This window comes from Rissa tridactyla, chromosome 4, assembly GCF_028500815.1.
Source record: "Rissa tridactyla isolate bRisTri1 chromosome 4, bRisTri1.patW.cur.20221130, whole genome shotgun sequence".
Classification (NCBI taxonomy): Eukaryota; Metazoa; Chordata; class Aves; order Charadriiformes; family Laridae; genus Rissa; species Rissa tridactyla.
In genome coordinates this window covers 73,004,815-73,018,980 of record NC_071469.1, presented here as the reverse complement: position 1 = coordinate 73,018,980, position 14,166 = coordinate 73,004,815, and the positions used below count along the sequence as shown (strand labels likewise).

Sequence of the window (14,166 nt, the reverse complement as noted above, 5' to 3'; positions counted from 1 at the left end):
TTTGAATTTTGCTGGAATAATCCCTTTGTTAGTAGCCAGTGACCAAAGCAGCTTTCTGGCACTTAAACAGGGTCTGACCTCTGGCAGATTTCCAAACCCCTATGTCAGCAATGAGCCCCTCGGTGCCGTGGGCTCCAGCTCCCCCTCGTTCTGCTGCAGAGCTTTTCTCGTGGTGCTTCTCGCCTGTGGTGCTGCCGCTCCCAGCGCAGCACCCTCCTGCCCTGAGTCTCCGCTCCCCGGTTCCACTGAGCCCCTACGCCATGAGCCAGGTCGAGAGCTGGGCACCGGGCTTGGTGCCTGCTGGGCATGCTTTGGTAGGACCTGATCTGCAGCCGGTGGAGGTCCACAAAAAGACTCTGAGTTTTGGATGAGGACCTGGATATGTAAAACAGGCTAGACTAAAGATGAGATCCATCTGGAAGAAGCAATGCTGCAGAGCAGGCAGATTGATTTTTTTCTTTTTTTTTTTTCTCTACAGCTTAGAAAACCACTGCATCCTCAGCACGCGGTTGTGTTGCCTTACCGCTCCCAACGGTCTCCCCGGAAATCCCTCTCTTTGCTCACTTCTTGGCTCCTCATGACCAGCCACAGAGCTCGGTAGCTGTTCGCTATGATGTAGCAGGCCCCCAACAACCCCCCACACACCTCCCTGCCCTGTTTCCAGCCTTGAATCGCTCTTGCCCCGTTTTAAGGGGGCAAAAGTGGAGCTCAGGTACAAGGCGTGACTTGTCCATGCACGGAGTAGAAGTGGTCAAGCTGGAAAGAGGATCCAGGTCCAGCTCTGCCTGGTTTTATTCATTCTGTCTCTGGATGTCTTGGAGATCAGCAGCTTGAGCCACTTGCACTGGAGACTGGTTACCTTTTTGGTGTCCTAAGAAAGGCAGATCACAGTTTGACCCCAGTGTTTCACCCCAGCTTTGCTCTGCTGCGCTCCCTGCAGCAGATGTTAGAGCACCAATGGTTTGTGGAGTTTAGTGATGTGAAATTACAGTGGCAATTATTTTGGAACAGGCATGGTATGATTCCGACTTCCCTGGTCCTCTTACATGAAGAAATTGAGCCTAGCAGTGAGTAGAGGACAAACAGGAGAGGTCACCATGCTTTCCTCTACCAGCGTGCCGATGGTCTATCAAGGAAGGGTGGCTGTTCACCAGAATGGTGCATTATTCATTGTTCCCCAAAGGTCAAGCTGAGCTGCAGATGCAGCTGCATGTGAAACAGTGACTGTAATTATTAGGTAACCTTTTCCCTTCATTTATCTTGGAGTTCTCCATAAAGCCCATCGCTGTCATAGCTAAATGTTTTTGGTTGACACACTGGTCTGAGCTGAAGACACCCAACTGGTCACAGAGAGCTCCTGATCTGCCTTCCTAAATTTAGCTGATCAATTGTTTACCATTGACACTTGCCTTCCGGTGCGGCCTTCAGCCTTCTGTGACATTTATTCAGCTCTGGGTGCAAAAGGATGATGTGGCCTGATGAGTTTTTCTCCGGATGGGTGTTTGCTTGAAGCCCTTCATGCTGCAATTAGTGGCGTCAACTGTTGTATCATTAAGGGTGCAGATGTTGCCACCAGGAGGAACAGAGTTGTGCCGTGCGTGTTTTCCATGAAATGGTAGCTCTTCAGGTGTAGGAGAGATCTTGGAGTGGACACCCCATCCCCTTTTCTCCTGGGCAGGATTATCTGCGGTCGGTCCTGACAAACATCTCTCCAGCCTGGATCTCCATCCAGTTTTGAGGGCTTCTGGAAAGGGGAGGTTCATTGCCTGCATCCTACTGGCCAAGACACTTGTTCAGCAGCTCCTGGCACTTGGAGGAGCCCTCTGAGACAGCAGCTCTTTCCTCTTGTTGGCTCTGACTGTGGAGATGGTTTTGGGGACCAGCTCTGGTGGCAATAGGCAAAGGGAGAGAGGCTCCAGCTCCTTCCACAAGGTTGTTGCCTTTTCAGATCTGGCAGGAGTGAAGTGCTCGTCAAGGCTGGCAGCAGAAGCAGTGAAATATGAAAAGTGGCAGCTGTGCAGAGCAAGAAGGAACCACTTCTACCTGCTCCCTTTTCAGACTGGTCCCAATATGGGCTTGTTACAGGGGCAGAGAGAGAGCAGATAATTTTCCCCTGCCTAGAAAATGGTGCTTCACATTCATCTAATTAATACTTGGTAAATACAAAGTCTCTCAAGCGTGAGTGGGAGACAGCTGTGCAGCCGGCTGTAGCTAGAGAGCAGCCAGAGTAGCTAAGGCTGGGATTTCGGCAGGCTCCGTTAATTAATCGGAGCCAGGCTGGACTGCAATGGGAAGGGAAGCAGCCCCAAAATCCCACTGTTGGGCTGGTACTTCTCAAGCCAGGCTGGAGATGGTGAGAAGCTCCGCGGCACCTCCTGGGTCCACTCCTCTCCAGCTGTACCAGAGGCAGAGCGTCAGACCCGTACCGTGCACTTGTATCCGAACACATCTTCAACTTAAAATTTAACCTGAAGTTATGCCTATTTGTAAAGAAATATTTTCTAAATAGCATTTGAGCCCTCTAACAGTTGGGGGCTATTCTCTCTGCTGCCCAGAGTTGACCTGGATGACTCAAACTCTGCGTGAACATCCTGCCAGTCCCTAAAGGGGCTCCAGGAAAGCTGGGGAGGGGCTCTGGATCAGGGAGGGGAGCCATGGGATGAGGGGGAAGGGGTTCAAACTGGAAGAGGGGAGATTTAGCTGAGATAATGGGAAGAAATTGTTTGCTGTGAGGGTGGTGAGCCCCTGGCCCAGGTTGCCCAGAGAAGCTGTGGCTGCCCCATCCCTGGAGGGGTTCAAGGCCAGGCTGGATGGGGCTCTGAGCAACCTGGTCTGGTGGGAGGTGTCCCTGCCCAGGGCAGGGGGTGGCACTGGGTGGGCTTTAAGGTCCCTTCCAACCTGAAACATTCTGTGACTCTATGATTCTATGATTTTTTTGTCCCTGTATAGGACAAGAGGGGGGAAAATGCCTTGGGGACTTTGGGAAAGATCTTGCTCATGCTTTGGGGGAGAGAGGGGGAATGCAATTAATGAGTGGATTTGTCTGGTTTGGGAGATACTTTTTAATCCAATATATTTCTTTTTTTATTGCTGATGAGTTTCAAAAGGCTGAGGGAAGCTGTGGGGGGGGGAAAGATGTGGGAAAAATCTGGGAGGAAATAAAGCCTGCTGTGGTCCTGAAAAGAGCATTTTTGTTTGCTGGGCAACTCTTGCGGAAAAAAATTATCAAGAACCAAAGGTCCTCAACTAAGCTTTGGTGTGATGAAGGACATGGGCCTAGGCTGTGGTGGTACCAGTGCGACAAGTTGTCCATGCTGGAGGCAGGACATGGTTTCCTTGATGCTGCTCACCGAATCCCATACTGTTTATTTGGTGCTCTGAGTGCTTTCTGGCAAGGTCCACGGCTCAAATGAGTAGATCATAACACAACCTCAGCTTCCTTTTGCTCCTGTACTCTGTGCCGCTTCTCTGCTTCTGAACCGGGGGCTTCCGTGGTCACGGGGACGAGCTGGAAGATGCATGAAAGGCTAAAAGTTAGCCAGGAGAAAAAGAAACCCCTGAATTGCCTTGCCTCGTCCTGGCTTTGTCAGAGTGATGCTTCGCGATGAGCTGAGGGTGCTGGCTGGAAGGTGAATGCCACAAAATCACAGACTGGCAGGGGTTGGAAGGGACCTCTGGAGATCATCCCGTCCAACCCCCTGCCAGAGCAGGGTCACCCACAGCAGGTGGCACAGGAACGCGTCCAGGCGGGGCTGGAATGTCTCCAGAGACGGAGACTGCACCACCTCTCTGGGCAGCCTGTGCCAGGGCTCTGCCACCCTCACAGGAAAGAAGTTCCTCCTCGTGTTTAGGTGGAACTTCCTATGGTCAAGGTTGTGCCCGTTACCCCTTGTCCTGTCGCTGGGTACCACTGAGAAGAGCCTGGCCCCATCCTCCTGACACCCACCCTTTAAGTGTTTATAAGCGTTGATAAGTTTAAGTATTTATAAGCCCATCTGCGCGGGCTGCAGTCCCCTGGAGAAGATGGAGATGTTACCTCCATGCCCTCCTGCGTGGTTCATGTGAAAGCCTGATGTCGAGATCTCTGACACAACCCTCGGCTGGGCCATACCATGAGTTTTTAAATGGAGATCTCTGCTGTCAGCTGAGGAAACAACCCCCCAACCTCCCCACACGGACCTGGTTGTGGGCTCCATCCCCTTTGCTTCCCAAGGCTCGGTTTCCCAGACTCTTTCTTTTACATCAGGTTCACCATTTGCACTCCCTTCCAAGTAAAAGTAAATGGAAAAAGCTTTTTTTTTTTTTTAAAAAACGCACTACCTCTCTCAGCTCAACACGTGCTTTGCCTTCAAGTTACCAACATCCCCTCAGACGTTTCTCTTTACTGAAAACCTGTGGTTGAAATAAGGAGTTTCTGCTATGCTGGCTTGTTGGATGTTTGTTTGGGTTTTTTTTTCCCCAAAAAAGCTTTAGATCTTCCCCACAAGGATTTTATACGCTGGAAAGAATTAAGCTCCTCCCTGGCAGGCTGAGTGTGCGGAGCGTGGGGGAGAGACGTGGGTCATGGCGGTGGGATGGTCCTGTGGGGCTGACTCTGGAAACAGGGAGATGGGCTGATATTTCCAAAATCTGACCCCGCTTTCAGAGAGAAGTTGATTTAAGAGCCGGGATGTGGGTGAAGGCTGGAGGGGACCATCCAGCTTCTTCTCCTGCAGAGGGGATGTCTTCTCCTGCCATGCCCGGAGCCCGGACACCTGTGCTGGGAGATGGCTTTAAACAGAGCTACCACCCCGACACTTCACAGCCTGCTCTCTAAAACTCTCTTTCTCCATCTTAAGCAAACCAATTCTGGAGCAACGAGCCCTTCTTGCCCCTTCGGGGGCTTCGCAGGAGCAGCTCGAGGAAGCGTTTCCCCAGGGATGGCGGGGAGCGGGTTTGGGGCACTGCCTTGAGCCCAAATTGTGCTCCCAGGTGCCACCTTGGAGCAACCTTGGCTCTTCCTGGTTGGGGTCCTGGAGCAGCGTGACAGCACTGGGCTGTTGACCCAGAGCTCCCCGTGGAGCAGATGGTGGCCCAGCAGTGGATCAGATGCACCCTCAGACCACCAGTGACAGACTCGATGTTCCCCAGTGCCCCTTCTCCCCCCCAGCCCAGGGACACATCCCTAAACCCAGCCCTGGTGAGGCAGCGGGGGTCCGCTCTCAGCCCCCCAGGAAAACTTTGCCCTGGAAGGAGGGGGATGGAAAAGCAATGGGCTCCGCCGGGGAAAATTGTGCTCCAATAATGGGAAAAGGAGGCTTTTTTGGGACTCATGTCCACGCCAGACCCCAGGCAATGTGAGTTGACACCCCTTAGTGTCCCCACGCGTGCTCAGAGGCTGCGTTGTGCAGTGAGAAGGAGGAGGAGGAGGTCATCCCACAGCTCTGCATCCCAGCCTGGCTCTCCGCATGGGATGCTGGTGCAGCATCTCCCTTCCCAAGCTCCGGAATCTGGCCTCCTGCCCTGCCCCGGCTCCCCACGGTGCTAAAGCCAGGCTTGGGGCCATCTCCCAGTCCCCACGCCTGCTCCCAAAGGGGCTGCGGGCTCTGTGATTTTTGGGGGGAGCACCTTGACCCCCTTTTCTTCCAGCCGAGAGACAAAAACAAGCGGCAGCCAGGACGGGCAGTCCCCCGGATAACTCCCCGCAGCTGCCTGCTGCCAATTGCGTCTCTACTCTGCGCACGGCTGAACTTTCCGGCTTTCTTCTCATCTTTAATTAAGCACTTCTATCGGCCAAGACTTCTCACTGGAGCTGAATTATATTTCCCCCCCCATCCCCATCCCCGTAGCCATGGCAACGCTTCCCCTGGGCAGGCTGCGCTGGAGCCGGTGACAAACCCCACGTGGGGCTGTTTGTTTGGGCCTGGAAATTTCCCTGCTGTTTGGGAAAACTTGGGAAAAGGAAATCCCCTGAGGAGCCAGCGGGCGGCAAGGGGAGACGGGGGGAGAAACGTCCCTTTTTGGGCCGAGCATCGCTCCTGGCCCTCCCAGGAGACCCCCTCCTGCAGGGATGGAGAAGCCTTGATCCCAGGGTTCCCTGGTTTTTCCTCCAAAAGAGGGGAGCGGTGTCCAGATTTCATGTCCCCAGCCATGGGTCACGGGTGACAGCCCCACTGCGGCCATGGCACGGTCCCTCGGTGGCACTGGGGCTGCCTCCGTCCTGCTCCTCCTGCCGAGAACAGCAAGTCATGAGCTGCCATCAGAAGCCCAGCGAGGCAGGGGGACAGTGACAAGATGCACAGATGCAGTGACAGTGGGGCTGTGTGATGTAGACGAGGGCTGGGTGGCACAGGAAGGGATGCAGGGACTCACGGAAGGGATGGAGTGACAGGCAGGAGGAGGTGGCAGGGGGACAAGGCAGGGCTAAGTGTCAGGACAGGGGTAGGTGACAAGGGGCAGGGGGTGGCACAGGGAAGGGGTAGGTGACACAGGGTAAGTGACGCGGGGCAAGGGAAGGTGGCAAGGGGCAGCAGTAGATGACATGGGGCAGAGGTAGGTGACATAGGACAGGGGTAGGTGGCACAGGACAGGGGTAGGTGGCATAGGACAAGGATAGGTGATGGGGCAGGGGTAGGTGGCACAGGGCAGAGGTAGATGACCTGGGGCAGGGGAAGGTGTCATGGGGCAGGGGCAAATGACATCGTGCAGGGCAGGTGACATAGGGCAAGGGTAGGTGGCATGGGGCAGGGGTAGGTGACAAGGGGCCAGGGGGGTGACATAGGGCAAAGGTAGGTGGCACGGGGCAGGGGTAGGGGACATAGGGCAGGGGTAGGTGACATCGTGCAGGGCAGGTGACATAGGGCAGGGGGAGGTGACAAGGGGCCAGGGGGGTGACATAGGGCAAGGGTAGGTGGCACGGGGCAGGGGTAGGTGACATCGTGCAGGGCAGGTGACATAGGGCAGGGGGAGGTGATGGGGCAGGGGAAGGTGGCATCAAGCAGGGCAGGTGACGTAGGCCAGGGGTAAGTGACATAGGGCAGTGGTAGATGACAAGACAGGGACAAGTGGTGCGGGCTGCCCCCCGCAGTGCTCAGTGCTGCCCCCGCCGGCCCCGATGTTCCCATGTCCCGGTGTCCCGGTGCCCGCCCCAGTGACGGTGCTGGTGTCCGGGTGTCCCCATGTCCCTGTCCCGTCCCCCCTCCCGCCACGGCGGTGCCTGTGTCCCGCTGCCCGCCCCCCCCACAACACCGGTGCCCGCCCTGTGTCCCGGGGCAGGGGCGCCCCCTGGCGGCGGCGGGGGGTGGGGCGCCGGCGGCGGCGGGTATAAAAGGCGGCGGCGGGCGGGCGGCGGTGGCAGCGGCGGCGGCGGCGGCAGCGGGAGATGGCCGGCCCGCAGCAGGCCCCGCACCTCCACCTGGCCGAGCTCACCGCCTCCCAGTTCCTCGACGTCTGGCGACACTTCGACGCGGACGGTCAGTCCCGGGGCGCGGGGGACCCGCCGTGACACGCACACGCACACCCGTCCCGAAACCGGCGGGGAGGGCACCGGGCTGAGCATCCCCGGGAGCGTGGGGCGGGAGGGGGGGGACGACGACCGTGGAGAGTCCCCGGACATCCCGTCGAGGGGAGCCCGGAGGAGGAGGTAGAGCCTCCGCCACCGCAGCCCGGGGGTGATGGAGACCCCCCCCCGCCGCCCCGAGGCGATGGACATCCTCCCCGGGGCGATGGAGAGCCCCGGGATGATGGAGAGCCCCGTCGGGGGGAGCTCCAGGATCGAGGGGACGATCGCCCCCTCCCCTCCAGGACCTCCCCGTCGGGAAAGGATGGGAAGCATCCAGCACTGCCCCCCCCCCCCCCCGCCCAGGACCCTCCTCCCCAGCCTCTGGGATGTTGACCCCCTCGTCTCCTTCGTTGGTTCCCCCCCCCCGAGGGTCCCTCAGGGCTGGTGTCACCTCTGGGTGCTGGCCGGGGGGTCCTGCCCTCCCCGGTGTGGTCCCCCCACCCCGAGAAACCCTTGCCCAGTGCCCACCATCAGCCCCCTCCGTCCCCCCCTGCCTCCACAGTGGCCCATGCTTGGCACCTGGGCTGCCTGGAGGTGTTGTCTCGTTGCCACCAGCCTGGCCCCCAGGGCCACCCCCTTGCCCTGGAGGTGGAGGGTGACAGAAGGGGGTGTCCCTTGCCCAGAGCGGGGGTGAGGAAGGGCCCCCCCTCCATCCCCCCCTGCCTGCTCCCCAGCCCCCTAAAACCTCTCCTCGGGGATGCTGTGGCAGCAGCTGTGTCCCCAGTGGGGATGTCACCTCCCCACAGAGCCACAGCTGGGCATGCCACCCCTGCTCCCTATTACGTCCAGCCCCAAAAAGGGGGCAGGGGGAGGGAATGCAAAAAAACAGCATCGTTTTGGTGGGAAAATAGTTTATTTCAGCGCCGTGGTGCAGAGAAGGAGGCTCAGCCCACGGGGGACAGCAGCCCAGGGGAAAGCTCCTGTCCTTCCCCGGGTCTCCTGTCCCCCAGGGGAGGTTTGGGGACCAAAACCCTCCTGGGAACTGTGTCACGCAGTGTCCCCAGCTGCGCTGCTGGAGCAAAAGCTCTGCCAGCGCTGGGTGCCCTCCTGCCCGCGCCATCGGGTCCCCTCCTGCAGCCCCAGGGGACACAGGCACGGCTTTCCCGGTGACCACTGGAGCTAGCGCCGGAGCAGCTGAGGGGCTGGGGAAGGTGGGACGGTGGCACCCCGGCGGGAGTAGGCAGCTCCTGCCGTGGGCATCCAACTGCATTCCGGCAGCGCGTCCCGCTGCGCCCTTGGATGCGCTCCGTCATCTCCCAAACACCGAGGCAGGCAGGGATCCAGTTTGGCCCGCCGCCCCCGGGCAGGGCAAGGCTGCGGCACGGCAGGCGCCCAGCCAAGGAGGGGCTCGGACGGCGGGGGAGATGGTGGCCTTGATGAGGACGGTGCTCAGCCGATGGGCGCGGGGCGATGGAGGGACACAGACGGGGCCACGGGGCGACGGAGGGACCCAGATGGGGCTGTGTCACCCAAGCTCTTCTCTGCGCTTACACCCCCCACGACGGGGCTTTCACCCACTCCCCCTTACGGCTCCTCGGGCCCCAGAGATGTCCCCTTGGGTGTCTTTGACATCCTCGCTTTGCCAGCCACGGTTGTCCCGTGGCTGCACAGTGCAGGGAAGCTCCGAGGTGCAGCTGCACGGACCAGCCGTGTCTCTCCGGAGGGGATTTTCCATGCTGCTCCGCACCCCGCCGCGCTGCGGACACGGATCAGACCTGTCCAAGCTGCCGCTTGGGGAAAACCAAGCGACCGGCCTTTTCTTGGCGTTATTCTTTTTCCTGGCTCAAAACTCTTGATGATGTTTGGTTTTTTTTTCCAACTGAATTCAAAGGAGCTTGGAGCTCTCCCGTGCCCGCAAAACCAAAGCCCCTGGGAAAGGGAGTGGAAAACCAAGTCCCTCGGCGGTTCACACCCGCACCCCCGCCATCGCCCGAGCCCCCCGTGGGGGGGCAGAGATGCTGCTCCTCCCTTGGGATGGGGCCATCAATGAGGAAGGTGCCCTGGGACTTTCCCAGGCGCTTCCAGCTGGGATGTGGATGGGTTATTCCCAGCCTCTGCCTCGTAGCGGGGAGGAGACGCTGCCGGGGAGCCCAGGGGTGATGCTGCCGGAGGTGGCACAGAGCAGGGCGCTGTGCTCCGAGCCTCCAGAGGCTGAAATGGGGAGGGGGTTTGGGGGGGATGCCCGTGAGGAAGCTCCCTGGGGGCTGCATTCCCCGGCTGTGCCCAGATGTTGGCAGGAGGGAGGATTTCTATCAGGGTGGTGGCAGGGCTGAGGAGCTGATGTCCTCACTGCGGTCCCCTGCAGCCGGTCGCCTCCTCGAAGCCACCAAGGGCCACTGCGGAGGGAGCGATGGCTGGTGGGGTCCTGGCTGAGCCGTGGGTCCTGCCGCCGAGCATCCCGTGAGCAGGGAAGAGCTGTGGATACCCTGGGTTCCGTAGGACCCACAGCTCGGCACAGATATCAGCAGTGAGGGCGGGGGGGGACGGCACGTGGGACAGGGACTTTCCTGAGCCCCTGGCCACCTCGGGAGACCTGCCTGGGGGGCTGACCCCAGGCCGGGGGGGTGATGCTGTGCCGGGTGCCATGTCCCTGCTCCCTCTTTGCCCTGGCTGGCCCCCTGCAGCGGTCGCAGCCCTGGTTAGGGGATGCTCAGGAAGGAGAGATTGAATTAAACCACCCGGTTACAGCATCAGATGCTGAAAATGCGGCAAACACCGGGACGGGGACAAAGTCCCCTGCGACGGGGATGGGGACAAAGCCCCCTGCGACAACACGGAGGGGGGCTCCGGCTCTCCGCAAATTCGGGTTTGCGTAACACTCATTGGCATTTCTTTGCTGCCACGGTCGCCTGGGAGCCGTGTCCCCATGCGGAGGGGGACAAGCGCTGCATCCCGGGGAGCATCCCGCCCTCTGAGACGGGGGTGGGGGGTTTAATGGCATTTTTTCCTTCCCCAGGAAATGGCTACATCGAAGGCAAAGAGCTGGAAAACTTCTTCCAGGAGCTGGAAAGCGCGAGGAAGGGGGCGGGTGTGGTAAGGGCCTCTCCTGGTTTTGCTCCTTCCTTCGCCCGTTCCCTCCTGCCCGAGGGTTCAGGCCCATATCAGCGTTGGGAATGGCACCGACGAGCGAGCGGGACCAGGGCGCCTCCGGGAGGGAAGTGGGGGGGTGTGCACTGGTACGGGGAGGGGGGGTATATGGTCCCATCCCCTCTCCTTGCCGGCAGGACTCCAAGAATGACAACTTGGGTGACAAGATGAAGGAGTTCATGCACAAGTACGATAAAAATGCAGATGGCAAAATCGAGATGGCGGAGGTGAGTGGTGCTGGCCCCGCGGACACCCGGGATGCTCGTGGTCCTCCCCCTGGGATGCTCCTCATTCCCCCTCCCCCGGGATGCTCAAGGTGCTTCCTCTCAGGATGCTCGAGGTCCTCCCACCCCCGGGAGGCTCGTGTTCCCCCCTGATGCTCGTGTTCCCCACAGCTGGCCCAGATCCTGCCCACGGAGGAGAATTTCCTGCTGTGTTTCCGCCAGCACGTGGGCTCCAGCTCGGAGTTCATGGAGGTGAGCAGGATTCGGTCCCCAGTGCCTGGCTCCACCCTGGAGAAACAACTGGGAGCTGGCATTGCCCAAACCCCCGCCTCGGGTCTCCCCCAAACTCTTGGCTTTGCCTCGGCATCGGGAAAGAAGCGAGGTGGGACGTCCTGGTGTGGCTGGTGCTGGGTTGGTGGGGGAGAGCGGGAGCGTGGTGAGTTTTCCCAGTCCTCAGTGCTCCTCGGGCACCTCGTCCCGGTCTCCAGGCGAGGTGAGCTACGGGGATTTGGAGCCATTTCTGTAAATTCCCCCATCCAGGGGGGGCGTTTGAGGGATGTGCTGAAGCAGACGCCACCCCAAAACCTCACCGTGCCCTTGAACGGGGTGAAACCCATCCACGGCGGGGGGGACAAATCGCCGATGGGGACCGAAATGCGTCTGGGGGTGGAGGGGGACGTGCAGCATCCCAGGGCAGGGGGGGACAGAGCTTGCGCTTGGAAAATTAAACCAAGGTGGAGGCGATGGCTGAAAGATGAGCGCCCCGTGGCATGAGGTGGGGGTAAGTGGGTGCTATTGTTTAATTGGGGGAGGTAATTAAATATTAAAGCCTGGCCTTGCGTGGCGGGGTGAGGAAAATGGCGCTTGAACTCCTGGCACGGGGCTGAACAAAAGCATCCAGCCCCAAGGGACAGCGGGTGGCACCGCTGGGGCCACCATGAGCCGGGATCGGAGCTGGGGGGGGGGCTGGGGAATGCTGCAGGCAGGCAGACATGGGGACACACACGTGTCGGTGGAGGGGACGGGGGGTGCCAGCCCACGCTAATGTGGGTGGGCTGCTTCGCAGGCTTGGCGCAGGTACGACACGGACCGCAGCGGCTACATCGAAGCCAACGAGCTCAAGGTGGGTGATGGGCACAGGGGTGGGCTGGGACAGGTCCCCCAAGGGTGGGACGTCCCCGCCGGGGACACGGGGACAGCCCAGCCATGCCCTCTCCTTCCAGGGCTTCTTGTCGGACCTGCTGAAGAAGGCGAACCGGCCCTACGACGAGCCCAAGCTGCAGGAGTACACGCAGACCATCGTAAGTGGGACCTCCGGGTCCTGGGGGACCATGGTCTACCCCCCCCCAGGGCAGGACATGTCCCCTTCCCAGGGGGTCCTGCCACCCCCCGGCGGGTGGGAGGGAGGAGGAGGCAATGGGTGACTGGGTGCCACTTGTGTCCCCGCAGCTGCGGATGTTCGACATGAACGGCGATGGGAAGCTGGGCCTCTCGGAGATGTCCCGGTAAGGACACGGGTGGCGAGGAGGGGGACAAGACAACCCGAAACGCTCCCGTCTGGGAAGAGTCTGCTCCAGCTTCCGAGAAAAACTGTTTTCCTCTTTAATTTGCTTTTCTTTCTGAGCAAAAAGTCATTTTTGAATTAAAAAAAAAAAAAAAGTGTCTTTTCCCAGCTGCTTCCCGCTCATCCCTGCCCTTCTCCTTTTCCAGACTTTTGCCTGTGCAAGAAAACTTCCTTCTGAAGTTTCAGGTAAAACAAAAATGATAATTTATAAAAAAAAACCAAACAAAACCAAAACAAAACCAAAAGCAAAACATTCCTGTTGCCTGGCTCTGTCCCCTCCCTCACGCGGTGGTGTCCCTTGCCCTGCCTAGGGGATGAAGCTGTCCTCCGAGGAGTTCAATGCCATCTTCACCTTCTACGACAAGGTAGGGAGCCGCGGCACAGAAACTGCCCCAAATAAATACAACTCCCCCCAAAAAAGCCCAAATCCCAAACTACCTGGTTTTGGTTGGGTCAGTTCCCCGCCCTGGTCTGGCTCTGGGGGCGCTGGAGTCAGATCGGGGGGGGTGCCCTGGCTCTTGTCCTTCCTCCCCTGCGGATGTGCCTCCTCGTTATCCAGGATGGAAGCGGCTTCATTGACGAGAACGAGCTGGACGCGCTTTTGAAAGACCTGTACGAGAAGAATAAGAAAGTAAGTGGGGAAGAGAAGGGCAGGCGGGGGGGGACGGAGCCTGGGCCTCCCCCCCCCCCCCCCCCCGCCCCGATGCCCCCTCCTCTCTCCCAGCAGCATCCTCCACCCTACATGTCCCCCTTGTCCTGGGGACCAGGGGAGATGCTGGTCCAGATGCCAACCCTGTGTCCCCATGGGGGAGCTGGGACAGGGGGGAACCCAGCCTGGGGGTACCCCCCAGGATGAAATGGGGTACCTAGCCCCCTCCAGGCCCCCCCATGCCTCCTTCCCTCTCCCAGCAGCATCCTCCACCCTACGTGGCCCCATTGTCCTGGGGACCAGGAGAGATGCTGGTCCAGATGTCCCCATGGGAGAGCTGGTGGGGGAGTGTCCCAGCCTGGGGGTGCCCCCTAGGGAGAAATGGGGTATTCAGCCCCCCCTAGATCCCCCCAACGCCCCCCCCCATGCCTCCTCCCCTCTCCCAGCAGCATCTTCCACCCCCTGTGTCCCTGCTCCATGGGGACCAGGAGACATGCTGGTCCAGATGCCAACCCTGTGTCCCCATGGGGGGAGCTGCAGGGGGATGTCCCAGCTTGGGGGTCCCCCCCAGGGAGAAACGGGGTTCCCAGCCCCCCCCCACCCCCCCCACCCCATTCCTTGCAGGAGATGAACATCCAGCAGCTCACCAACTACAGGAAGAGCATCATGAACCTCTCCGACGGGGGCAAACTCTACCGCAAGGAACTGGAGATCGTCCTCTGCAACGAGCCCCCCATGTAGGACCCCCCCTCCCGCGCCCAACGTTTCCGCCTCTTCCTCCCTAAAAACGAGCACAACGGGGGAGCACCCAACTGCTGGAGCACCCAGCTGCCCCCCCAGCAGCTCTTGAGTTTGCTGTAGATGGTTAAAATCCCACTTTGGGGGGAAAAACTCTTTATTTCTTTTGCCCCCATCCGCCTGGTTGGTTTAATTATATATAATTTTTTTTGGGGGGGGTGTTCATTTTCGTTCATTTAGTCTTGAGTTTTTATCGTTTACCAAAGAAGAGTTTACAAATAAAGTGGAGTACTGCTAGACCGGAGGCCCTCCCAGTTACTCCCAGTTACTCCCAGTGACTACCTGGAGGTGCTGGCTTCAAGGT

The 14,166-nt window shown here is 59.4% G+C and overlaps 1 protein-coding gene across 1 annotated transcript; it reads left to right on the top strand.

Annotated features, from left to right (window-relative positions):
• The first annotated feature begins 7,349 nt into the window (after positions 1-7,349).
• On the top strand, positions 7,350-14,057 carry CALB2 (calbindin 2). The gene is made up of 11 exons (XM_054199926.1): positions 7,350-7,451; positions 10,497-10,573; positions 10,765-10,854; positions 11,023-11,103; positions 11,918-11,974; positions 12,075-12,152; positions 12,301-12,356; positions 12,562-12,601; positions 12,727-12,780; positions 12,975-13,046; positions 13,689-14,057. The coding sequence occupies exons 1-11, from the start codon at positions 7,361-7,363 to the stop codon at positions 13,803-13,805; spliced, it is 813 nt and encodes a 270-aa protein (XP_054055901.1). The 5' UTR covers positions 7,350-7,360; the 3' UTR covers positions 13,806-14,057.
• Positions 14,058-14,166: the final 109 nt, after the last annotated feature.

What these genes read in the sequence shown, in the direction of transcription:
- CALB2 (XM_054199926.1), top strand. Translation starts at nt 7,361, where the DNA reads ATGGCCGGCCCGCAGCAGGCCCCGCACCTCCACCTGGCCGAGCTCACC. An exon ending in AGGAGTACACGCAGACCATC is followed by an intron (nt 12,153 to 12,300) that starts GTAAGTGGGACC and finishes GTGTCCCCGCAG; the next exon opens with CTGCGGATGTTCGACATGAA. An exon ending in TGTACGAGAAGAATAAGAAA is followed by an intron (nt 13,047 to 13,688) that starts GTAAGTGGGGAA and finishes CATTCCTTGCAG; the next exon opens with GAGATGAACATCCAGCAGCT.